This window comes from Xyrauchen texanus, chromosome 14, assembly GCF_025860055.1.
Source record: "Xyrauchen texanus isolate HMW12.3.18 chromosome 14, RBS_HiC_50CHRs, whole genome shotgun sequence".
NCBI lineage: Eukaryota > Metazoa > Chordata > Actinopteri > Cypriniformes > Catostomidae > Xyrauchen > Xyrauchen texanus.
Window position 1 is genome coordinate 5,339,665 of NC_068289.1, and position 27,564 is coordinate 5,367,228.

The window sequence follows — 27,564 nt, forward strand, 5'->3', positions numbered from 1 at the left end:
TGCTTGTTGACTGACTGCTGTCACTCGTACCTTTATACTAGACCAAGACTAAAGACTACACAGTGTCTATTGTTAGTCAATTCCTGACTGTGCTGGTTGGAATAGAGGCCTTTCAAGCTAAAGCTTTGAATCCAGATCTTAGTAATCACATTTGTCAGTGTTCTATATTTTCTATCTTAAGTTTATATTTGTTTAAAATAAAGCATTTTAAATGCTGCCATAAAACACCACAGAAACTCTAAAAGTAAAAAAAAAAAATATATATATATATATATATATATATATATATATATATATATATATATATATATATATATAGAGCCTGTTTACACTCATTTCACTCTCTAAGAGAGGGAGGACACTCATCAAATCTGATCAGTACACATACTGTTATTTGCTTTGTTATTTGATATATTGTGTTATTTGTTTTCACGTGTCTTTTGGTTTAGTTCTTATAGTCCTCTTAATTTGAGGTTCTTACACCATGTTCTAGTTTTGATTGTTCTGGGTTTTATTCCTATTGTTCCAAAGTTCCTCCTGTTTAATCATTAACCCTTGTGTTTATTTATGTTCCGTTTGTCCTGGTCTTGCATTTGGAGAGTTGTCTGACTTAATGTCTTGGTTCTCTTTTGACATCCATTCCTGGATTTCATATTTAATTACATCATGGAAGTCCATAAAGATTACAATTCAGTGAGTTGCCTTTAAGTTTGTATCCTAGTCTCTGTCTATCCACTGAAGGGGCATTCTCTGTGATCAGGGTCAATGGCCAAAACCAAGAGACAGTGATGAATATCTTAGTTCACTGGTCCCAGTGCACCGCATTATTAGACACACATTTCTTCATGGTGAGCACAACAAGTGATGTTCATGAAACTCCTTATAACTAATAAGTTAGACGAAATAGTAACTACCACATAATGAAGAAAATTAATGCACCTGAGACCCATAGTGACAGATTCATTGACAGCTGCTGTCAGACTCTAAAATGGAGAGTGACGAAAGTAGCTTTGCCACAGAGCGGTCTTTTGAAGTCGAGGACCTTTCTCCCCCACCTTCACCTGAAGTGGAGGAGGGTGAATTGTCTGTGGACACAGGGCCGGAGCCCCTAAACAGGGGAACAAGGCGACACTTGCCAACCTGGGAACAGGCCGAGCCTGGCTGGGCCTCTTTTCTCTCTATGTTTCTCCCCATAGAGCAATAAACGGCCGGGGCCTTTACAAGTGTAACCCTGGTGATTTTCCCCTAAAGTTAAGCGGGAGTATTTAAGACCCTTTCTAATAATGTTTCTTGGGTACTAAGTTTATATTTCTTTACGATGTGTAAATGGGATCTTCGCCTTTAAGAGCATCGTTCTGTGGTAGAGTTTGGTTGTAATTTACATGTGTGGGTTTTACAAACATGTTAGGGTTTGTTCTTTATTCATTGGAGCATAATTTACTAAGCCCGCCTGATACCTATGTAATGTATGTATGATTGGTTCTTGGAAGTTGGGAAGGGAAAAAAAGAAAGGAGAGAGGAGGGATGGATGAATGTGTGTGTCGAAACGCACCGTGCTGTATGTGTGAGAGAATCGTGATTAATCTGACCAGGAGTGGTTGATTTTATTTCTGATTAAAGAAAAGTCCTTTTAAGCAGCTTATTCAGCAGAGATTTTGTTTAACCAAGGGTTCGCTGGCTGTAAGCAGAAAGCTGAGTTATCTTTTAGTTTGTATACACTTGTGTGAGTTCCATACGAGTTAGTGCTAACTACAAACGAAATAGTGACTGAGTATTTAAATACTAAAGCAGACATTATCAACGTGAATAACGGTGATAATGTGAGCTGCAAGACTGCACATCCAGGTAGCGCCCTGAATCGCCGAGAGGTTCAGGGTTCCCCTGGCAACGAGGGATCGTAAGGAGGCCAGGACGCGCATATCGGGGACGAACTGAGTGATTTGAGTTTCCTAACACGGGAGGACTCATTACTACGGATCGAAGGTATCCCATTTAATGTTTATTTGGCTCTTCGGAGTGAAGTGGCCAATTATCTCTTTATTTTGTGGCCACAACGCACGCGAGCAACGATACGGGCCTGCAACGAGGGGTGAGCGTGTGTGTGTGTGTGTGTGTGTGTGTGTGGGCCCACGTCAGTTAAAGTTTATCTGTCCATTTATAACTGCCATAGCGTTTTCCTATATGTCATAAGTGACCAATCACTTGCCATTTTGTGTTCATAAAATATACCTCTTGTAAAAACACCAGGCTGAAGCCTAATGCTCATTTTTTAAACATCTGAATATCTGGTTGCAAGGGGGTTTAGATGGGCAAGGAGGAGGCGAGAACCGGTTTAACAATATAAATAATATTTAATTAAATATAAAGACACACACAAACACATACAGGGCAGCTGCCAGTAATTCTCTCTCTCTCTCGAATTGTTGTCACCGGCCGCTTTATCCGTCGTGCACTCCATCAGGCTGATTGGGGGCGTCATTCCAGTCAGGCCCCGCCCCCTCCACTCTACACTGGTCAAGATTATTTTGAATGAAGCTGGAACAAATACAATGATTTACATATAACAGTCCAACTCTCTTAATTTTCTTTATTTGCTACAAGTGTTTTGAGCATTGATACATTGGTATATTTAAGGGTTTTTCACACTGTGCTTTACCCTGGGTTGTTGTCTTTTTAAAACCCCACTTTTAACCCCAGATGAAGCAACGTTTCACACTTGTAATTTTGAAAGGGTGTTGGCACCACTTTTAAACTGGGGTTAGGAAACCCTGCTCCGGAGCTGCAAGTTAACCTTGCATTGCAGTGCCAAAGGTATACAGAAGTAAACATTGCAGTGTTGTAATGTTTCATAAAGTGCTTACCTTATTTAATATTCATGCACTTTGTACAGTCGCAGAAATGTTCACAGGCTGTTTACATTCGCCGTCTGATGGGAACCATTAAAAACAGTCAAACTGTGATGACAAACACGATAACAGGCATGATTAAGAGACAGTGTTCCTTTTGTGTGCGTTTTTGTGTTGTGACAGAGCTGATTTTCTTGCCGACATTTAGACAGAAGAGCAGCTCCATTGACGGGTTGAGTGTCTGTTGCAAGCTGTATTCATCCAATAATTGGTCTACACATAATCTACACAACAAATATGCAAATAAATACATTAACCCAGGGTATATGAAGGTACAGTGTGAAACCTCGGAACATGAATAACCAGGATTAATTATTGACCCTGGGTAAAGGTTTTTTTTATTGTAAAAGGGTCTTTCAAATACATTTAAACATCATTCTGTATGTTGGCATCAGATACTGTAGGTTTCCCTACAGTAATTTGTAGCCTTTGTATTTATTTTTTGATTTTAAGATTTTCACAATGCACAAGAAACATTGGAGCAACAACTGTCATCCTTGCATTCCATCACCAACTGAAGGTAGAGACTTATAAACTAACTAGTGAACTTGAGGAGTTTCATTGAGATTAAGACCGATAGTTAGTAATAACAGTTTATGGAACAAGGTCTTTCTTTAAAAAAATAAAATGTCAATATTTCTCAATTTGCTGGCATCTGCCAGGTTAATTAGTGGTGCTTGCTTTAGCAAAGTGCCACTACTACTATACCTCTCTGAACTTCATTTTGGCATTTTTAAAAATCAATTACCCAATTCTTCTTCTTTCATACAAATTTCACCATCTAACTAGTCCTGCCCTGTTTGTGCTATGGGCATTAATAATTCGATTTCATAATAATTAGATCATGCAGATTACTGAGGAGATGGGTGCTATAACCTTTATAAGTGATCAGGTGTATGATGTTTACCTTTGAAAAATGAATAGAGTGGTAATATCTCCAGATCAATATGTCATGTTGTTTGTCTGTCTCAAGTGACAAGGACCATGGATGTCATCCATAATCGAGAGGTGCGCAGGTGACTGGTCAGTCCAATCTGCGCTAGGAAAAGTCTGTTGCAGTGGGGGCAAGGATGCCTTCTGGGTGAGGAGAAGGTTCTGGCTCGGGATTTCCTGGCAGCACGCTTCCTGATGGCCTCATCGGTCCTTTTCTGCTCAAAAGAGGCTACGCCAGTGACTTGTCTGCGCCAAGCTGATCGGTCAGTAGCAAGGTTCTCCCAGCTGTCAATGTTGATAGAGTAGTTTTCAGAGAGGCTATGAGGGTGTCCTCACATCTCTTCTTTTGTCCACCCTGAGAACTCTTGCCATGTTGCAGCTCACTGACGAAAACTTTCTTAGGTAGGCGTTCTTCTTCCATGCGAATAACTTGGCTGGCCCATCTCAGCTGTCTGGCACTTTGTCTTTCCACTTGATCAATCAATATGTCATAGACACTTCGGGGTGGGCTCATTTGACTCAGGCCAGCGAGCAGTCATTCAGCAACTGCCCTAGCATCCTAGAAAGTGCCTTGTCATGAGCAAGCCATATCTTGGCAACAGAACATCATAGAAACATCAAGTTCACTTTGAACTGCTCTTCAGATCCAAATCCTGAGAACCTCTCTCAATGTGAAAGAAACATAGGATCAACAACTGTCCTTTCTTTATTATATCACAGAATGTGTGTGGGATATGAGGGAGTAGATTGACCAGGCAATATCAGCACATGCTTGATGCCCAGCAGCACACCTACAATCAGGCAACAATCAAATTTATATACAGGACTGGACATGATAAGACAACCAAGACAGACATGTTTTTGTTTGGTTTAATCCTGTGTTGTTTTTCCCCATGTGCGCTCTGTTTCTTGTGTTGACCCCACCCATCTCGTTTACCTAGTTATTTGATCATATGTTCATTAGTGTCACCTGCCAGGAGGAGGGAATCATAAACAACAACAACAGCAAAATACACTTTAACGTTTCTTTCATTTGAGCATTTCAAAGGAATAGTTCAACCCAAATTTAAACTGTCATTATTTACTTGCCTCTGTAAGTTTTCACTTTTACTGAATGAAAAAAACAGTGAATGGTGACTGGGGCTAACATCCTCTCTATGATCTTCTTTTGTATTCCATGGAATAAAGTAATACTGGTTTGGAACGAAATAAGGAAAAAAGTAAATGTTGGAATTTTTCAAATGCTGTAATTTTAGCACATATTAAGCTATTCCAGAGAAATGTGAGTACAAAGAGATACAAAGAATTGCCTGTAATGGCCTCTATTCCAACCTGCACAGTCAGGAATTGACTAACAATAGACACTGTGTATTCTTTAGTCTTGGTCTAGTATAAAGGTACGAGTGACAGCAGTCAGTCAACAAGCAGAATCAGCTTCAGCTTCTCCTTTGTGGAACTCCTGAGGATCAGCTAGCGCAACCATGATGGGCAAGGTAAAATTGGTTCCAGCTCCCTTTTTCACAAAATTTCAATGAATTGAAGTTGATTTTCTATATGTTATTTAATTTCAGGTCATCTTCTATGAGGACAGAAACTTCCAGGGTCGCTCATATGAGTGTATGAACGACTGTGCTGACATGTCCTCCTACATGAGCCGCTGTCACTCCTGCAGAGTGGAGAGCGGCTGTTTCATGATGTATGATAATCCCAACTACATGGGAAATCAGTATTTCTTCAGGAAGGGCGAGTATGCTGATTACATGTCCATGTTTGGAATGAGCAACTGCATCCGATCCTGCCGTATGATCCCCATGGTGAGCTCCATAAAATTAGTAAAAAAGAAAACATTTTCTTTAAGAATATTCTGTTAATAAAAATTGGAAACTCAGTATTAGTGAGCATGAAATGCACAGTGGACCCTTTCAGAATGAAGATTTATGTTTATATATTATGTTTTTTCTTGATAAACTTAAACAATGAACTTCACTTCCAATACAGCACAGGGGATCCTACAGAATGAGGATCTACGAGAGGGAGAACTTCATGGGCCAGATGCACGAGATGATGGATGACTGTGACAACATCATGGACCGTTACCGCATGTCTCACTGCAATTCTTGCCATGTGATGGAAGGTCACTGGCTCATGTATGAGCAGCCCCACTACAGAGGCAGGATGCACTACTTCAGGCCTGGAGAGTACAGGAGCTTCAGCAACATGGGTGGCATGAGATTCATGAGCATGAGGCGTATCATGGATTCTATGTACTAGTGATCTACAATAAAATAATTTCTCTACAATAACATTGAGTCTTGAAATGTGATTTTTAAAAAGTACAAATTGTCTCAAATCATTCATAGAGCCACTGCAAACAAGATACATGTTTTCTGTGTATGAAACTGCACATTAGTTGAGACTGACATAGCAATCATAAGAGGTCATTCAGTAAAAATGTAAACACTTTTAAAAATTAACATTTGTATAACTTTAAATACACATCTTAACATGCAGCATCACTCCAACAATATATAATTATAATACATATCTTGCCGACTACATAATTTATGGCCCTTAACCATAATTTCCAACAAATATGGAGTAGATGTAAAGAGGATAGACAAATGTACACAATAAAAACAATGCCTCTTTAAGAGTGCATTGCCATCTTAGATTGAAACCTCTCATATTTTATCTTTGTTACTCTGTGTGACTTAACAACAATGCAGGGCTGGACTGAGACTAGAATACAGCCTGGGACCTATGCAGGCATTTCACAATCCACATCTGATAATTCGCTATTATATGTAACACGTACACATTTGATCCAAACTACTGGCTGTTTTACTGTTTGTAATAGCTGATATAATGTGCAATTTTGCAATGCGTGTTCATGTCTCTTTGGAATTCATTCTGCTTCCATGTTTGTGAATTACTTTGTGAATCACCAAAAATAAACACTACACTAGGACCCTTTTGCCAGGATGAGGCCCTTGGTGATTGCCTATATGGCTTATAGGATCTGATGGCTCTGCTGGAAATAAAAAGGAGCTTCAAGGATATGGAAAATGATTTGGACAAGATGCTGTCGACTGAGTTTAATTTGTAATGAACCCAGAATATTCCTTTAAGCATGACTCAAAGGATAAAATGTATATTAGGCATCTTTAACTACTTTATACTTAAGAACTTAATACAATGTACTTAATATGTGCATACGTGTTTTTGCATTATACTTAAAGTGCCTGCATTTGATTACATCTGTAGTTACACTGTTAAATCCTAATCTAAACCCTAGCAAACTGGGCTGGTTGTGACATCATCACAACAACTTTCCACAATCAATATGGCCATTTTATACCAGACCAGATTCAAAGATTGTCAAAATCACAGTGACTGACTAGTTATTTAACTATATACACAGTTCAAGTGTCAACATTTCTGGAGAGCATTCCAGAACTCCCCGAAGCAAAGATGACCACATTTGAGCTTCTCACTTACCTCTCTCAAAATGAGATCTGTGAGTTGAACCCAAATCCTTGGGTAGCTCTCATAGTAGCCTGACTGTTGCATCTGCAGAGCGGAGCTTTTCTAAACTCAAATTGATCAAAAACTACTTGAGATCTCCCATGGCTCAATAAAGACAGTGCACTTGCACTAATTAGTATTAATAACAAAATTGCCCGTCAGATCACTTATAGTGATATGATAAACGACTTTGCCTCCAGAAAAGCCAGGAAACACAAATTCTAAGGAGAAAGTGGAATATTGAGGTAGTTTGTAATAAAGTTGAGGTTGTCTATAAGTGTTTATTTTGGAATTGTTATAATGTTTTCCTAACCTTTTGCACATCTGTACATAGTTTTATTCTTGAACAATTATTGTTATCTTGTGAAAGGTTCCTATGTTCATTTTAAGTCATTAAGAATCTGTTTAATTTATTTAATATTGTCTGTTTTTACATTTTCATTTATGTTTTATATAAGAAGATACTGTTTATATTTGTATTTAATTTGTAGTTGATTGTTATTTAGCTCAGCTTTATTATAATTTTTCTTGAACCATTATTGTTATCTTGTTACAGGTCCATGATTTGTTCATTTTAAGTTATTATTTAAGTACTTAATTTAATATTGTCCGTTTTGTACATTTACATTTATTTTTTATATGAGAAGATACTGATTATCTTAAGTTATTTTATTTGTAGTTGATTGTTCTGCACTTTTGCACGTTGACAATTTATTTGAAACAAAATCAATTAAAGTGGTTAACTTATTTACAGTAAATGCATTGTCTGCTGTTTTTTTTGCTACTTTTCAGTACACCACATTAAGTATGTCACTTAGTACTGTAAGACTTTGAATATTAAAGTTTAAAATAATTTAAAAATATTAAACCACCTGACCACTCTTGTGGGTTTGCTAATGTTACAATTAAAAACCATAGAAGAGTAAAACACGCCAGGCAGACATTGGTATGTATGCAGAAATAATACAACTGATAATGGGTGTGTTCGATTTAAAGTATGCGAATAATCAAGCATTGGCAATAGGCAATCTTTTTGGAGGCACCGAGGGGCGCCCAAAATAAATACTGCTTAGGGCCCCATAAAGGCTTGGGCCAAAATAATAAAATATAGTCAAATCATTTTTTTGTACTGCCGCTACAGGATGTCTATAAAGTAATTTAATCCATCCAATAAAAGTATTTCCAAACCCATATATTTCCAAATTCTTAAAAAGATAATCCCATTCGACCATACCTAATGGCTTTTCGGCATCAAGTGAGATGGCCGCGACCAGAGTCTGATCATTCGCCACTGACCACATAATATTGATGAGATGCCTAATGTTGTCAGAAGAGCTGCGGCCCTGAATAAACCCCACCTGATCTATATGTATAAGAGATGTCATAACTTTACTTAATCGGTTAGTCAGAAGTTTTTACAACATTTATACATCAGACGTCTGCATGTTTTCACTTTTCTTGAAGCAAAGGGCAAAATGGTATGTTTTACTTTTAAATTAATATCAGATGCTATAACTACATCTAATCATAGTATTACCAGGAATATACTTTAACATCTGTTGTTGTTTATGCTTGAGTTGATATTGGCTGTTGTCATTGCATAATGAATGAGGTATGTCTGTACAGGTTTTGGGGACTGTTTAGAGTGTTATTTATTAACATTTAAAAGTTATTTGGGGTTATTGATATGTTTTAAGTTATGTATAATGTTAATTAGGTCATTTTATGGTCTTTTGTTGTCTATCAAGAACAGAAAAACAATGACTCAAAGCAGCTACTCATTTTTATTCAGTCAATTCCCACACTACACTACTTTTAATGCGTGCTAGAAGTGTGTATATTTTTGTCAGCCGAAGTTCAATTGAGGTTGCAGGCTAAAGGTTTGTGTGGTGGTGTGGTGGTGGGGGATGGTGGGGGTGGGGGTGGGGGTGGGGGTTACTCCTGTTTCCTCTTTTGCAGCATTTGAACATGGTTTTGTTGGTGATTCCAGGGTTTTGTTTTGCTGAAACATGCTATAGAAACTCTGGAACAATGTAGATTTTTCAACGCACACAGAAGTCTCACCTTCATAGCATGCTAAAATATTGTAGTTTCTAATCCACTTTTGTGTTCAGATGAAAGTGACAGTGTTATAGTGACAGTGGAAATAAAAAACAAAACTTTATAAAAACATTTGACAAATTGTCTTAAATTTCTTAAATTCAAATATGCTCAGAATAATTTTAACAATACAGCATAACAAACATAACAGAATTCTGGGATTACAACTTGGATCCTGATTACTTAATATCGTCACCAAAAAACAATGTAAATATACTACCGCCACAACATACCACTAAATGGTTTTGGATTTGCTTTTGTGTTTTCACATTTAACATTCATTAATTTTCTGTTCCAAAAACATTTTAAACACATTTAAACATAAATGAATCGAAAGCATTCCTTTCATTCCTGTTGAAGGAATTGAATCCAAAAGGAACCAATAGTGCAGGTGGGAAGCATGATCTAGTCACATTGAGAAGAAGAAAGCATTTCACCATTTAAAAGGCCAGTGTACTGAATTGCTAGGTCAGGCATTCATTTACAATAGGTGACACATATTCTTTGAATTGGGACAGGTATATAAAAGGTAGCCAAGAGCAAAGAACATAGCATTGTAGGCATATCAACTCCAACAGCTGAAAGACATCATGGGCAAAGTGCGTTCTTAAAATTCTGTTTTGACTAATGAATCAGCTATTTCAATACAACATTCTGAAGATTAATTGTGATGTTGTCAATCTCTAAATATACATTCAGCATATTTGGCAAACAAATTAGTTAATGCTTGCTTTTTATTTTCAGGTCACCTTCTACGAGGACAGGAACTTCCAGGGTCGCTCATATGAGTGCATGAGCGACTGTGCTGACATGTCCTCCTACATGAGCCGCTGTCACTCCTGCAGAGTGGAGAGTGGATGCTTCATGATGTATGACCGTCCCAGCTACATGGGAAATCAGTACTTCTTTAGGAGGGGCGAGTATGCTGATTACATGTCCATGTTTGGAATGAGTGACTGCATCAGATCCTGCCGTATGATCCCTATGGTGAGTTCCTTGAGCATTTTTCTCTAAAAGAAATATAAAATTTACAGTTTGTTTAATGTTTAACAAAAAAATTATAATTTATCTCAAGTTGCTTCTGCCTGAAAAACTTAATTTTAATGGATTTCTTTCCAATACAGCACAGGGGATCCTACAGAATGAGGATCTACGAGAGGGAGAACTTCATGGGCCAGATGCACGAGATGATGGATGACTGTGACAACATCATGGACCGTTACCGCATGTCTCACTGTAATTCTTGTCATGTGATGGACGGTCACTGGCTCATGTATGAGCAGCCCCACTACAGAGGCAGGATGCAATACTTCAGGCCTGGAGAGTACAGGAGCTTCAGCAACATGGGTGGCATGAGATTCATGAGCATGAGGCATATCATGGATTCTTGGTATTAGTGTTTCAATAAAATGAGTAAACACTGTCTGAAAAATCATTAATGCCACTAATATTTTGATTACTACACTACACAAAAATACTCACAAGATTAACACACTCATAATTTTTTTTTAATAAAAAAAAATCACAAGCCACCATCAAAAGAGCTGAGAAACTACATTTGAAATGTTCACTTAAATTTCACATATTCAGATTTTGAAATACAATCAAATTAAATTCATATTAGGCTGTCAATATCAGTATGTTTAATTCAATTAACTGAATTAAACATACTGTAAATCAATATTTATTGAGAAAGGCCCCCTAATAAGATAATTTGGTAATATGATCACAATAATTTTAAATGTAATATATTATAAATGTATAAATTAAGATAATCCAAGTACATTACATCATATACATATATTGTGGCAGCAGACAATTTAAGCAGTTCAACAAAAGTGGCTTAAAAGTCAAAATGTTGATTGCTTTATTTCCATATCATTGATCGTAACCCTATTTTTGGACTACTTCCATCTAAGCAAGTATTAATTGTTGCCTATTTTTTGGACTACTTCTGTCTGAGCTATTTTTAATCGCTGGTCTATGTACTCATGAGTCAGACATATGCTTTGAGCGTTTCACTAGTTTTAAGCTGTCTATGGGCGTAAAAGCACGACTTTGGAAGGCGATGCTGCCTGTTGCTTTCATTGGTTGGTTTGTGGAGGCATGCTGCCTGTACAGCTGGAGCTGACTGCTACTACTACCATATTAACGTTTGGTTACGTATGTAACCTCCGTTCCCCGAGGGAGGGAACGACACGTTGTGTCGGAGAAGCGACACTAGGGGTCTCTCTTGAGCGCCGATATCCACCTCTGATCTATGAAAAAAGGCCAATGAGAGTTGGCAGCCAGTATTTGCATGTCCGCCCCGGACATACGGGTATTTAAGCGGCGCAAATCACGGGAGTTCATTCAGGATTTTTCTGAGGAGCCGGAAATGGTCCGGCCACAACAGTGGCTCGGTTCAGCGACATGGTGGAGGAAAGACACAACATGTCGTTCCCTCCCTCGGGAGCGGAGGTTACATACGTAACCAAGCGTTCCCCTTCTGTCGCTCTCTCCACGTTGTGTCAGAGAAGCGACACTAGGGGACCCATTCCAATCTTGCCATGTGCTGAACCGTGTACGTGAACTGCCGATACAGAGGCGGGCAGGGATTCATCCAGTGCCACGCATCGTCTGTACCCGGCTGCACGTACCCTTCCCCAATGCCCCATCACGAACATCGGGATCCTTCTAGTTACCCTGAGAGGGAACAAGGCGATGTTTGCCAACATGGGAGCGGGCCAGCCTGGCTGGGCCTCTTTTCTCTCTATGTTTCTCGCATAGAGCAATCACGGCCGGGGCCCTTACATGCATATAGGGAAGGGGTCTTACCCAGACCCTCGCGGAGACCACACCTGCCCTTTTTCTTGGGGAGGAAAAGTGGTAGACACGTCACACGGCCGTCTTAGGGCTCGTGTGGAAAGTATGGTGCGGTGGTAGATCCAGCCTCGTAAGGGGAGTTGCTACAGCACGGTGACCGGGCAGCTGTAACTGCCTAAGGGAGACACGGGGTCCGCTCGTAAGGGGACAGAACCGTGGAAATACACACAGGGGAGTCCGAGCAGGAGGCCTTACCTGTGGAGCACCTATACCAGTACAGGGTAGCCATCAGGGTACCCGCAGTGGCTTGGGTCGGCGAGTTCCTCCGCTGAACCGCGGACCCAGAGGGCTGGGGAGGAATCGACCAGGGTCCCGACTCGGAGTGGGAGCCCTGGGAAAAAAGGCGCACTACTTAACCTTGACGTCAGGAAAAGGCGCTGAGCGCAAGCGATCCACCCGGCCGGTCGGTCTACGTGTTACCGAGTTCTACGGGCTCGGACCTGACAAAACACGAGGCGCTAACCGACTCAACGCGGAGGTTGTAAAACCTTGCGAAGGTGTTGGGTGTTGCCCAACCCGTGGCTCTACAGATGTCTGCTAGGGAGGTGCCCTTGGCCAGTGCCCACGAGGACGCAACACCCCTTGTTGAGTGAGCTCGGACCCGCAAGGGTAGGGGCACGGCCTGGGTGTGATAAGCCAGTGTGATGGTGTCGACAACCCAGTGGGCGAGCCTCTGTTTGGAGACGGCATTCCCTTTCTGCCGTCCCCCAAAGCAGACAAAGAGCTGCTCAGAGCGTCTGGTGCTCTGTGTGCGGTCCAGGTAAATGCGCAGGGCGCGCACTGGACATAGCAACGAAAGGGCTGGGTCTGCCTCCTCCTGGGGCAGCGCTTGCAGGTTCACTACCTGATCTCGGAATGGTGTGGTAGGAACCTTGGGCACATAGCCCGGTCGCGATCTTAGGATCACAGACGTATCTGCCGGACCGAACTCCAGGCAAGTGTCAGCTGACAGAGAACGCTTGCAGGTCCCGACCCTCTTGATAGAGGCGAGCGTGATCAGCAGGGCCGTCTTAAGAGAGAGGGCCCTGAGTCCAATTGATTCAAGCGGCTCGAAGGGGGTCTCTGGAGTCCTGCCAAGACTACCGAGAGATCCCAGGAGGGAACTAGGCCTGGCCGGGAGGGATTCAACCTCCGGAGCCTCTCAGGAACCTGAGGATCAGGTGCGTGCTTACCCAAAGACTTGCCGTCTACAGGATCGTGGTGGGCGTCAGTGGCGGCAACATACACCTTGAGGGTGGACGGGGACAGCCTCCTGTCCAGCCTCTCCTGTAGGAACAGGAGCACTGACCCTAATCGCGCATCTCTGTGGGTCTTCAGTTCGGGAAGAACACCAATCTGCGAACAAGTGCCACTTTAGAGGCGTAAAGGTGCCTGGTAGAGGGGGCTCTGGCTTGGTTAATTGTATTCACAACGGTCGCCGGTAAGCCGGCTAGCTCTTCCGCATCCCATCCAGGGACCAGACGTGGAGGTTCCAGAGGTCTGGGCACAGGTGCCAGAGCGTGCCCCGTCCTTGAGAGAGGAGGTCCTTTCTCAGGGGAATTCGCCAGGGAGGAGCTGTCGCGAGAAGTCTGAGTTCCGAGAACCAAGTCTGAGTGGGCCAGTAGGGGGCCACTAACGTGACTCGCTCCTCGTCCTCCCTGACCTTGCACAGCACCGGTGCAAGAAGGCTCACTGGGGGAAATGCGTACTCGCGCAGCCCCGAGGGCCAGCTGTGTGCCAGCGCGTCTGTCCCAAGGGGAGCCTCTGTTAGGGCATACCAGAGCGGGCAGTGGGAGGTTTCCTGGGAGGCAAACAGGTCTACCTGGGCCTTGCCAAACCGTTCCCAAATCAGCTGGACCGACTGGGGGTGAAGCCCTTAGTGAAAGCACTTACCTTGCTCCGCGCACCCGGCAGGGGCGGGTTCGTGACTGAGGAGGAGGTCTGCTGGCCGGGGGGCAGTTGTAGGCAGGCGGAAGGCAGGATCGCCGCGTCCGGTGTACCGGGACTGTCGTAATCTGAAAGCAGATTGCCGTGAGAATGGCATTTGCGGGCCAGGTGACCCAGAGGCAAAGGAAATAGCTCTTTTATTGAGAATGTGGGTACCACAGCCCCCGTCAGGGGGTGTGGCAAATGAAAAAACAAAGGATTCTCCTCCCGGCCCTCCACCGGGGGACGGAGCGGTCTTACCACCTCCGAAGCTAACGTCTTGGGCTCTGGGTCGGCTGTCTCAGGAACGCTTGGGAGCCTTCCGGTTCCTAGAGGGGGTTCGTGAGACAGGGGGCGTGCGCCGCCTGCAGGGTGCTCGACGCTGGGGCTGAGAGCTGGGCCCGGGTTGAGGAGAACTGTTGGGCGAAGTCCTCGACGGTGTCGCCGAAAAGGCCAATCTGGGAGACAGGTGCGTCTAGGAAGCGGTTCTTGTCGGCCTCACGCATCTCGACCAGATTGAGCCAGAGATGGCGTTCCTGGACCACTAGGGTGGCCATCGCCTGTCCGAGTGCCTGCGCTGTGGCCTTCGTCGCTCTCAGGGCGAGGTCGGTCGCTGAGCGCAGTTCCTGCAGCACATCAGGATCAGGTCCACCCCCGTGCATGTTTCTGAGTGCTTTGGCCTGGTGGACTTGCAGGAGGGCCATCGCATGCAGGGCGGAGGCAGCGCGTCCAGCCGCACTGTAGGCCTTTGCGTTGAGCAAGGATGTTGTCCTACAGGGCTTGGATGGGAGTACGGGGCAGCCACGCCAGGAGGTAGGGCTACCGGGGCATAGATGGTACGCAACTGCCCTATCGACCTGGGGAATCGCCCCGTATCCGTGGCGCTCTCCGCCGTCGAGGGTGGTGAGAGTGGAGCGGGTGCCACCTAGAGGAGCGGAGAGCGGGGCTCTCCACGTAGACGTCAGCTCGTCATGCACCTCCGGGAAAAACGGGACCGGGGGGATGCGTGGCCGCAAACGGCGCGCTGTCCCCAGGAACCAGTCATCCAACCGTGAAGGCTGTGGGGAGGATGGAGGGTTCCAATCCAACCCCACGCTCACGGCGGCCTGGGAAAGCATGTCAGACATCTGAGTGTCGGCCTTAGCCTGGGCCTGCTGGCCCGAAGGCGGCAGTCCAGGGGAGTCCTCGGCATCAGACATCACACTCTCCGATGCAGCGGCGAGCTCATCTGCTTCGGGCTCGGGAGGATAGACAGCCGGGCCGTGAGGCGAGCCGCTATCGCCGCGAGCGTAGACGGGGACCAGCGAGCGTGTCGGGGAATGGGAGGTTCGCGGAGGGCTACCCGGCGAAACTGCACCCGCTGCCGCCCCCAAATTGCCCCCAGCGCCAACCGCATCGTCCTCAATCCCGTGGGAAGAAGGAGCAATGCGGGGTGCAGCTGGGGTGGCTTGCTCTCTGTTGAAAGCAAGCCGCGACCGCAACGTGGTCATGGTCATGTTCTCGCAGTGAGAACATGAGCCATCCACAAACGCCGCCTCGGTGTGATCGCAGCCCAAAACACACGAGACAGCGCCTGTGGCCGTCTGAAGCGGAGAGCACTCTACCGCATCCAGGAACAACACAGGGGCGGAAGGGCATCTTGAAAAAGACACGTCCTGAAAAGGACGTTCAACGCCGCTGTGTTTTGCTCTTTTAGAGAAATTCACTCTTTTAAGGGAAATAACTCTTTTAATACACAGTATGTGTGAGTGTCTGCGCTGTCGAAGCGCTCAGGGGCAACAATGCACGCCGTGCAATGCGAAGGAGAAAGCCGCTGTTGTGCGCCGTCAAGATCCAACAGCATGCAGATCGTCAGAGGAAACAGGAACGTTAGTGGTGTGTAACTCGCAGCAAACTGCAGACAGACCATCGGCTCCGAAGAAATTTTCTGAATGAACTCATGTATTTGCGCCGCTTAAATACCCGTATGTCCGGGGGCGGGACATGCAAATACTGGCTGCCAACTCTCATTGGCCTTTTTTCATAGATCAGAGGTGGATATCGGCGCTCAAGAGAGACCCCTAGTGTCGCTTCTCCGACACAACGTGGAGAGAGCGACAGAAGGGGAAGGTTGTACATCACGCTTGAGTTTGTCTGATGGTAATGGAAATTTCCTTACTAAAGAATGTACATGTGGATCGGGTATGATTAATTGTGTTAATTTTTATAAAGTATTATTTTTCATATAATTAATCACACTAAATTAACACGTTAAATTGACAGCCTTAATTCTAAAGACATTATTTCAGTTAGGGGGAAAAAGACAAGAAGGTCACAAGAGGGTGAAATGAATAAATATAATCTAAAGAGCACTATATAATCTATAATATTGTTTATTGGAAAGAACATATCTGGCTTTTAACAAAATAATGTACAAAATGTACAATGTACAAAAAATTTTAAAAAATAAAAGAATTTAGCCATTTAACATTTTCAAATCTTAAGTAAAAAAATAAAACGAGAAAAAAAAATGCTTTAGAAGACAGTTCAGTTAACTTAGTTTTGCAAGTTATACAAGTACCACGGTAATACTGCAGTATACAAGTGTTAAAATACCAGCGGTACCACAGTGTTTTTCAATCATTACAGTTGTATGTATGGTAATAATATTCACAGATATTAGTAGTATTCGGTCTCTCAACGGTGCGTCAGTAGCTGATGCTATGGGAATTCCTCAAAGGAGTCATAATCTCTGAATCCCATATAGAATGAAACCAATCTACTAGCAAATTGCTCTTAAGGGCTTTGCACCTTATGGGTGACTCATCAGGGACATATAAACTGAAACAGCTGAATTTCATCAGATTTTATGTCCTTTAGGGTCACGATTAGATCTTCTGTACCCTGCAAGCCCAACTAATGGCTTCATCGTCTTGAACTGCACTTTTAAACAGTACAAATCTTGACACGTTTATTTAATAAAACTGCACTTGGGTTCTACACATCGTCTTCGTCATTGCCATTGCCAGCTACAACGTTACACAATGATCACAATTCAATATCAATTATCTGTGCAACATATCCCTTGTACAGCATCAATATCATTTTTCAAGCAGCAATATTTCATTTTACTAGCATACTCTGTTCTCACATTCCACCAGCGTGGCAGCAGGTCACGTGGGGAAAAAAGTCCTGAGCGTTCTCCCATTGGGGAATCAGGCTCCAATATTCATGCACGTCATTATGCATAAATACTTGAATGTATGGGGTCTGATTACATATGTTTAGATGATACTTCTCGATTTCTGTTGGTGCTCCTGTCGCATGTTAAATCAGAGAGTTTTCTTGACTTAAGTGTCTACATTCTGTTCCTCTTAAAGGGAAGTATCATCTGTTGCTGAGACACCTAGTGGTTGGTATTGATCATTACATTCCAATTTAATTAACTGCACAATACATATACTTCTCCAAGACAAGAAATAATCAAATCAAAACAAGGAGGTACTAATTCCTGTATACAGTTTTACATGTTTTGTTTTATTAGTCATTATGGCATCTTACAGTGTAGATATTTGCAATAGTACGGGTTACTGTAAACTTGAATTAATTGTATTAGTGATAGGACTTGAAGCTTCCTAACAATGGGGCTTTATCACAAACATTTGAAATTCCAAATCTTCTTTAATAATAATAATAATAATACATTTTATTTATAATGCACTTTACATTTCAACTAAATCTCAAAGTGCTACAGTAACAAAGAATTTAAACACAGTTCCAGGAGAAATATCACAAAATCAATAAATAGCAATAAAACACCACAAAGATAAAATAAAAATCATGAAAGTTAAAAGGCCTTTTGAAATAAAAATGTCTTTAGGCCCTTCTTAAAAACCTCCACAGTTTGTGGAACCCTTAGGGTCTCTGGGAGGGCATTCCAGAGCTGTGGGGCGACTGCCTGAAAGCCATAGAGACTGCCTGAAGGCCATAGAGAATAGTTTAGTCCTTGGTTGGTACAGGCAGTAGGTAGAGGTAGAGGAGCGGAGGATTCGTGTGGCGTTTTGTGGTGTGAGAAGTTCAGTGAGGTAGGCAGGGGCAGTTCCATGTATGCACTGATGGGTAAGGAGACAGATTTTGTATTGAATTCTGTGTTGAATAGGCAGCCAGTGTAAGAATTTCAGGACAGGTGTGATATGATCGTATTTGCGCCTCCTCGTCAGGACCCGGGCAGCGCAGTTCTGAATATGCTGAAGCTTTTGCAGGTTTCTGCCAGGGATCCTGACAAGGAGGGCATTACAGTAGTCCAACCTGGAGGAGACAAAGGCATGGATCAACTTCTCAGCATCCGGTTGGGAGAGTAAATAGCGGAGTTTGGAAATGTTTTTAAGGTGGTGGAAGGAGACCTTACAGAGGTGGCGGATGTGGTTGTCCAATGTGAGATTTGAGTCAAATCTGATTCCGAGGTTTGTAACAGAGGTAGATAGGGCGGTGTGATGACCAAAAATGAATATACTGCTGAGGGAGGAGGACTGGGTTTGGTGTGGGGTACCGATCAGAATGGCTTCGGTTTTACTGCTATTTAATTGAAGAAAGTTGTCAGACATCCATGCCCCTATCTCCTCCAGGCAAACCTGAAGTGCAGACGGCAGTGCTGAGGGGAGTGAGGAGTCCATTTTTATGTATAATTGTGTATCATCTGTGTAACAATGGAATGAAATGAAACTTTACTCAGTTTCTGTATACAGTTTCTGTATCTGCTGGTCAAAACATGAACACCCATTAATGTTCTGATACTTTAGCTTAACAATATTATATTTTATTTTAAGTTACCTATGCAATGTGGTCATTTTGCTCAGTTCACTATTTATGTGTTTGTGGTTGGGGCAGTAACATTCCCAAATAGCAAAATTGCTGTGGCCCAGATCTGGCCCACACCTGACACTTTCATCCAGCTCACGTACCATGTGGAATGATGGCAATTGTTTCCATTAGCTGTGAATTAGGTTTAAGTTAGCTCACCAATGCAGAAGTGAATACTACAGCAACCGTGGTAACAGCAACCATCTGAACATATAGGATTTATTGACCTCCTTGACTGGGCCCATCAGAGACATGGCAATCTTGCAGGCCTTTAAAGAATACACAAATTAATAAACTCTGTAGACTCATTAACAGAACACTGATTGTGCAATGGTGGTAAAGTGCAAAACACAACAAAAAACAATTTAGAAGCCAAATTAAGAAAACATAAAAACACGACAATGTTTCAGAAAACAAACTTACAAATCCCTAAACAAAATATAATTTCAGGAAACAAAATAAAATCCCAAAACAGAAAAATGTAGGGACTGTAAATCTTTTTTGTTATTGGTCAGAATTTCCTTTTTTAAAACAATAATGGCACTTCCTGTGACAAGCCTCTCACAAACCTTGAACAATAATTGAGGTTAAAGCTATGGTAGCAGAGATTGAAATAATAAGGGAACAATTTGAACAAGGGCATTTGTTATCCCTATGACTTAAAGTCATAGCGATAAAATCATATTGCTGCACTTGTTTAAAATATTCCCTTATTATTTCCCTTATTAGAAGTTACAGTAGTGTTTATATTTGAAATGAGCACCGCTGCAGCCCTTGAGTGAAGACCTACACATGTAAAGACCAGTGAGTCTACCTGTGCGAGTCCACCGAGCAAGGAAACATTAGGGGCTCATTAGCACACTGGCTTATACGGGCTGAAGCCCAGGGGCCTACAACTCACATGGAGCCCAGCAGGAGGAGCGTGTTTAAACACTTTCAGCAGGAGATGCAGTTGTTGACATGGTAACATTGCGCTACTGTTAACGGCGTCTGTATAGTGCTTGTTCAATGCACAGCAGTTGCCGTGAAATTTGGAGGGGTGGGGGAGTGGGTTTGCTTATCTCCAGTGCATGAAAATGTATTCCCTTACTGTCTATGTGTGACAATATCTCCTTTGAATCACATGCAATTACTATCACCCACCCTGTTAAAATCCATTTTGTAGTTATATACCGCCCCCCAGGTCAGCTAGGTAACTTCTTGGAGGAGTTGGATGTGTTGCTCTCAACCTTCTCTGAAGATGACAGCCCTCTTGTAGTATTTGGGGACTTCAACATCCACCTGAAAATACCTCAGTCTGAAGACTTCCACAATTTGCTTGTCTCATTTGACTTCAAACAACTCACAACTGTGGCAACTCACAAGTCATTTAATTTTACAACTTGCCTCCTAGCACAACACACACACATCATGTCTCTTTTCAGCTCACTTTTGCCCTCCCATTTCTCCTCTATGGTGTCATCCTCACTTCCACCCTCTAAACAGTTCTCCTCACTTGATGCTAATAATACTACTAACACTCTATGCTCCACTTTAAAATCTTGTCTAGATAATATTTGTCCCCTCTCATCCAGGCCAGCCCATGCTACAACCTCCAACCCCTGGCTATCCAATGTTCTCAGTGAACATCGCTCTAAACTCAGAGCAGCGGAGAGGAAACGGTGCAAATCGAAAGATCTTGCTGACCTAAGTATGTATCAGCCACTCCTCTCCTCCTTCTCTGCTAATGTCTCTACTGCAGAAACATCATACTATCACAACCAAATGAACAAATCTTCTGATACTTACACACTTTTCAAAACTTTTCCTCTCTCCTTTGCTTACCTCCTCTCCCTCCCATGTCATCACTAACAGCTGTTACAACCACAATTTTCATAGATAAAATAACATCCATCAGCAGTCAATTCTCCACACCACAAACCCACAAACACACATTAATATCTCACACACCCACGCTTCCTTCTTTCTCTCCCCTCTCAGAAGCGGATGTCTTCAGCCATCCTACTACCTGCCCTCTTGATCCTTCAGTCTTACCTGCACATACTCACATCATTAATACATCTCTTCTCACTGCTAGGCTCAGGTAATCCCAATGCTTAAAAATCCCACCCTAAACCCTACGCTTTAAAAAAACTACAGACCAGTATACCTCCTCCCATTCATCGTTATAACACTTGAAAGAGTCGTGTTCAACCAAATCTCATATTTATATCTTACATAGAACAACCTGCTAGACAGCAACTAGTCTGGCTTCAAAAGTGGAGGAGACTGCCCTGCTGTTAATGAAGCTTTGAGACTGGTGATAGCAAAATCCAAATCATCCATACTCATCCTGCTGGTTCTGGCTGCAGCTTTAAACACAGTAAACAACAAGACTCTACTGTCAACCCTGACAACAAAGGGCAGCACAGGAACCGCGCTCCACTGGTTCAAGTCTTACCTCACATGTAGGTCTTTCAGGGTGTCTAAGTCTCACCAACTAGCTACTGGGGTGCCTCAGGGTTCAGTGCTTGGACTGCTCCTCTTCTCCATATACATGTCATCACTAGGATCTGTCATTCAGCCACATGGCTTTTCCTATCACTGCTATGCTGATGACACACAATTCTACCACTCATTCTAGCCTGATGATCTGACTGTAGTGGCCCACAACTAAAAATATCACCACCTCCAACTCAAGACATAGCTATTCATGCTTCCAGCAAGCCCAGCAATTCATCAAAAGTTCACCATTCATCTAGACTCGCCAACGATTACACCATCCAGGACAGTCAGAAACCTTGGGAGTTGTGTTTGAACTTCACAGACCACATTGCAAGGACTGCCCGATCGTGCAGTTTTGCCTTGTACAATATTAGGAAGATCAGGCCCTTCCTATCGGAGTATGCTTACAGAATTTCTTGTCCAAGCTCTTCATCTATCCAGGCTGGACTATTGCAATGTTATTCTGGCAGACCTTCCAGCATGTACTGGCAAACCTCTGCAGTTGGTCCAGAATGCGGCAGCAAGAGTGGTCTTCAACTAGCCCAAGAGAGTACACGTCACGCCTCTCTTCATCAAACTGCACTGGCTGCCAACGGTTGCTCACATTAAGTTCAAGGCATTGATGATTGCTTACAGAACAACCACTAGATCTGCACCCTACTATCTAAACTCAATTCTTCAGATTTATGTGCCCTCCAGAAGCCTGTGTTCTGCAGGTGAATGGCACCTCGTTGAGGCACAAAATCACTGTCACAGAACTTTACCTTGACTGATACCCACTTATGGAATGGGCTCTTTTCGTAACGGCCATATGCAGCGCAAATTATGAAGCCTTTTGTCTATGCTTCACCGCAACCACGTTGTTCCTGCTATTTGCTCAATCCATCTCCTAAGTAGTGCAAATGTGCTGTCCAGGTGCTGCAACTGTGGCATATTTCTGTTACTGGTTCAGTACACCCCCTTAGCAGTACAAATGTGCTGTCTAAGAAGATTTCGTTCATTCTATCAGGCATCCCATCCAATCATAATACAGCCTCTGCTTTATAAGCCCCCCTCAGCTGTCTCTAATTGTTGCCAAACTTCTGTTGTTTTCACCCCCTCCACCCCATCATCTCCAGTTTAGGTCCCATCCTGGGTGGAGGTAAGCTCCTATCCCCTACCGTCATTACTTCTGGCAAGGATCCGAGCACTGAACTTTAGGATGGGGCTTACGCCAAAATTAAAAAAGTATTTCTACATTCTAATTAATCCCAATAATCCAGAGTCTTCTCTGATAGAACTACAGCTCCTGTGGGACCACATGAGCAAGGGAAGCGAGGACGGCATATAGAGCAGGGAGATTTTGATGATGATTCTCCACCAGATCTGGCATTGTGTCACTCCTCTTCTTCAGCTTAAGTGGTTTTACCCCACCATCTGCAAACATGGATTGATCAAGTTTGGCTGAGAAGATGACTAGGGGAAGATAACTCACTGGAGGCATCTGATAGCGAGACCTGGTCGCTGATTTTTCCCCTGCGAAACCAGGCCATGGCGGCCTCTAACGCTGAGTTGACTTAAATTCTCAAGAGAGCGGTTGAGAAACCAAAGCTTGAATGGCCCACACTTGATGCACCTGAGCGTTCACGATTTAATGAGCATTTTTTCATAAATCGGCACAACTCTGAGTCGTGAAAAACGCTCATCAAGTCTCATGCTGTCCGGTGCCATTCTTACCAGATCTGCACAAACATCTGGTTAAGACATGGTGCTCAAGACAAGTGTCGTGAGCTGCTTTTACAATGCTTGACTACACAAAATGAAAAGGTTGCTTAGAGCTTACCCCAGTCATAGAGCATGTCGGAGCCCATTTATTGCCCTCCTCTGCTAGACTAGTTTGAAGTCTATGCCAGTACTATCTGTTCAAGCTGTGTTGGCTTATGTCCTCACTGGACAGTAAGGCTTACTCTGCTGCTGGATATGCTGGTTCTGCCCTGCACACCATGACGGGCTTGCAGACGTACCAAGCAGACCTCTTAAGGGACATGGAGGAATGCAGTCCGGACCCAGATCCTATGACTTTTGTTAGATTTTATAATCATCACAAGTGTTTGACTCCTTCTTCCCAGGTTCTTTCTGTTGGAAAGAAACTTTTCATAATTTTAAGATACTTTAGCTCACTTGTGAGCTGCTGTAGGCTTGCCACACGGGCTTAGATGGTTGGCAGCTACTGTTTACATGCCGTTAGGGTATTTGTTCACAATTCAGTCATTACACAACATAGAAGTTCCTTCTAAAGTGAACGTCTCAGTTACATAAATAACCATGGTTCCCTGAGAGGGAACGAGACATTGCGTAGCTGGCCATATTCACTAGGCGCTGTATAGGCTCCTGCCTTTTGCATAAAATATCTCTTCTTCTTGAGGTTTAGAAAATTAAAGGCGCTTTACATTTAGATTATTTTTCTTTAAGTTACTACTGATAGTTATTTCATCAGTGGCTGGTGGTACCAATTGATGTGGAGTTTTCTCTTCTGCAGCCTTTGACTAAATGGTTTTGTTGGTGTTTTCAGTGTTTTGTGTTGCTGGAACATGCTATAGAAACTCTGGAACAATGCAGATTCTTCAAAGTGCACACAGTAGTCTCACCTTCACAGCATGACAATGTAGTCTCTAATACACTTTTGAATCCAGATGATAGTGACAGTGAGTTTGAGCCTACTGACAGTAACCTCTCTTAGAGTTCACTTACTAATCATTTCAACCTCAAGTCCACAATTATTCCCCACATAAAAGATTTGAGAACATCCCTCTTTATCAAGCACAGATCACTACAGGAATTCACAATTACAGCCAAATACTCTACCCCTTTGATCACTGTGACACAAATGCTACTTAATAAATGCTATTTCAGGTCACTTTCACTTAAGAAATATAGCATTTATAATAATCTGCTTTCACTTTGTTATGGAAATAAAAAGTATGAATCTCAAGTAGGCCCAATGGATCACATTTCCGCTACACGATTGAGTTTGGAGCTTGGATTTATGACCAATCTGTGTCATTTCCAGATCCAATTATTTTGGGCCTCATAAATTTTTCACAAATTTACATTTAAGTTCTTTCCAGAAGATTAATACATTCAGGATTGTCCATGAAAATATACAAAAAGAAAAAAAAAAAAATTAACCTGTACAATAACTGTACAAAAAAGACTTGATATAAAAATTTGGCAAACAAATATTTGCATTAAAATAAATATAATACATCACAATTTCACTGACTTGACTTTTCTAATTAATATATGCTCAGATTCATTTGAAGACAATACAACATCACAAACATAACCGCCTTGAATCCTGATTCCTGAATATCATGACCAAGCACAATGTAAATATACAGTACCACCTTCAGAACATACCACTACATATTTCAGATTTGTTTTTTACGTTCATTCCTTTTCTGTTCCAAAAACATTTTAAACACATTTAAACAGAAACTAATTGAAAGCATTCCTTTCATTCCTGTTGAAGAAATGTAATCCAAAAGGAACCAATAGTGCAGGTGGGAAGCATGATCTAGTCACATGGAGAAGAAGAAAGCATTTCACTATTTAAAAGGCCAGTGTACTGAATTGCTAGGTCAGGCATTCATTTACAATAGGTGACACATAGTCTTTGAATTGGGACAGGTATATAAAAGGTAGCCAAGAGCAAAGAACATAGCATTGTAGGCATATCAACTCCAACAGCTGAAAGACATCATGGGCAAAGTGCGTTCTTAAAATTCTGTTTTGACTAATGAAACAGCTATTTCAATACAACATTCTGGAGATTAATTGTAATGTTGTTTAACTCTAAATATACATTCAGCATATTTGGCGAACAAATTAGTTAATGCTTGCTTTTTATTTTCAGGTCACCTTCTACGAGGACAGGAACTTCCAGGGTCGCTCATATGAGTGCATGAGCGACTGTGCTGACATGTCCTCCTACATGAGCCGCTGTCACTCCTGCAGAGTGGAGAGTGGATGCTTCATGATGTATGACCGTCCCAGCTACATGGGAAATCAGTACTTCTTTAGGAGGGGCGAATATGCTGATTACATGTCCATGTTTGGAATGAGTGACTGCATCAGATCCTGCCGTATGATCCCTATGGTGAGTTCCTTGAGCATTTTTCTCTAAAAGAAATATAAAATTTACAGTTTGTTTAATGTTTAACAAAATGTTTACAAATTATCTGAAGTTGCTGCTGCCTGAAAAACGTAATTTTAATGGATTTCTTTCCAATACAGCACAGGGGATCCTACAGAATGAGGATCTACGAGAGGGAGAACTTCATGGGCCAGATGCACGAGATGATGGATGACTGTGACAACATCATGGACCGTTACCGCATGTCTCACTGCAATTCTTGCCATGTGATGGAAGGTCACTGGCTCATGTATGAGCAGCCCCACTACAGAGGCAGGATGCAATACTTCAGGCCTGGAGAGTACAGGAGCTTCAACAACATGGGTGGCATGAGATTCATGAGCATGAGGCGTATCATGGATTCTTGGTATTAGTGTTCCAAGTTTTTAATAAAATAAGTTCACTAAAAAAGTAAACACTGTGTGAAAAATCATTAATGCCACTAATATTTGGATGGCTACACTTCACAAAAATACCCCATGGGATTAACACAAAAATAAATAAATAAAAAAATCAATTACTAAAACTAAATTTAAAATTTTTACTTAATATGACCATAATTCAAGTCATAATCTGAATTTGAACTACAATAGAATTCAATTTAGGGCTGTCAATCAATTACATTTTTGTTTTTTTATCAAATCAATAATAAACCGAATAATTAATTTAACTAAACACATATATAAATATTTACTGAGAAAGGCCACCAAATAAAAGATAAGTTAGTAATTTAATCATAATAATTTAAAATGTAATATATGATAAATACTGTATTTTAATTCAGAATGATGAAGTACGTTCCATCATATACATATATTTTGGCAGTAGACAAGCAGTTCAACAAAATTGTCAAAATGTTTTTGATCACATCATTGAATGTAACACTATTATTGGCCTACTTCCATCTGAGCTATCTTTAATGGTTGGTTTATGTACTCATGTATCTCAATTTCAGTTTTAAGCTGTCTTGGAGCGTAAATGCACATCGGAAGGCTGCACGGTGGCTCAGTGGGTAGCACTGTCACCTCACAGCAAGAAGGTCCCTGGAGTTTTAAGCTGTCTTGGAGTGTAAACGCACACCGGAAGGCTTTATGGTGGCTCAGTGGGTAGCACTGTCGCCTCACAGCAAGAAGGTCCCTGGAGTTTTAAGCTGTCTTGGAGTGTAAACGCACACTGGAAGGCTTTATGGTGGCTCAGTGGGTAGCACTGTCGCCTCACAGCAAGAAGGTCCCTGGAGTTTTAAGCTGTCTTAGAGTGTAAAAGCACACCGGAAGGCTGCACAGTGGCTCAGCGGGTGCAAGAAGGTCCCTGGATCCAGTCCTGGCTCACCCAGGGCCTTTCTGTGTGGAGTTCTGGTTTCCCTCACAGTCCAAAAAGCATGCAGTTTAAGTGAATTGGAAACTCTAAATTGCCCATAGGTGAGTGTGCGTGTTAGCCGTTGTATTTTGTTGTGTAAGTATGTGTACATTTGATATGTAAATTGCGTTGTTTATTGTAATTGGTATATGTCTCATCACTGTCATTGCTATGTTGCTCGGAACTGCACACAAGACTTTCACCTACTGTTGCACTTGTGTACATGGTAGTGTGACAATAAAGTGATTTTATTTGATTTGATTTTGAGCTTATTACAGCTCACTTGGATAAGAAGAGATTGTTTGATGATTAATAAAAGAACGCCATTTTATTCTTCTATGTAACAAAGTATGTTTCAGACCCTTTGTTCTTAAGAGATCACACAACTGCATATTTACCTTCTATTTAAATACAATAATTCAAAAAGATATTATTGCTATTTGAGGAATTTTGTTTCTGTTCTAAATAAGTTTATTT

The 27,564-nt window shown here is 42.2% G+C and overlaps 1 protein-coding gene across 8 annotated transcripts; it reads left to right on the forward strand.

The window, feature by feature from the left end:
* The first annotated feature begins 1,530 nt into the window (after window positions 1-1,530).
* Window positions 1,531-26,147, forward strand: LOC127654883 (gamma-crystallin M2). Of its 8 annotated transcripts, none has more exons than XM_052142421.1 (5): window positions 1,531-4,102; window positions 5,219-5,332; window positions 5,411-5,653; window positions 10,589-10,724; window positions 25,969-26,147. In XM_052142421.1, exons 2-5 carry the CDS (start codon window positions 5,321-5,323, stop codon window positions 26,103-26,105), a joined length of 528 nt encoding a protein of 175 aa, XP_051998381.1. In that variant the 5' UTR covers window positions 1,531-4,102; window positions 5,219-5,320; the 3' UTR covers window positions 26,106-26,147. The 8 variants fall into 8 exon arrangements, with proteins under 8 accessions (XP_051998381.1, XP_051998380.1, XP_051998382.1 ...); XM_052142420.1 differs by lacking the exons at window positions 10,589-10,724; window positions 25,969-26,147 and adding an exon at window positions 5,838-7,915 and having other exon boundaries at window positions 1,531-2,089; window positions 3,880-4,102; XM_052142422.1 differs by lacking the exons at window positions 10,589-10,724; window positions 25,969-26,147 and adding an exon at window positions 5,838-7,915 and having other exon boundaries at window positions 1,531-1,983; window positions 3,880-4,102.
* The last annotated feature ends 1,417 nt before the right edge of the window (window positions 26,148-27,564 follow it).

Excerpts from the sequence above, each read along its gene's own strand:
- LOC127654883 (XM_052142418.1), top strand. The coding sequence starts at position 10,188 with ATGCTTGCTTTTTATTTTCAGGTCACCTTCTACGAGGACAGGAACTTC. Across the intron at positions 10,452-10,588 it reads CCTGCCGTATGATCCCTATG|CACAGGGGATCCTACAGAAT; the intron begins GTGAGTTCCTTG and ends TTTCCAATACAG. Across the intron at positions 10,725-25,968 it reads TTCTTGTCATGTGATGGACG|GTCACTGGCTCATGTATGAG; the intron begins GTCACTGGCTCA and ends ATGTGATGGAAG.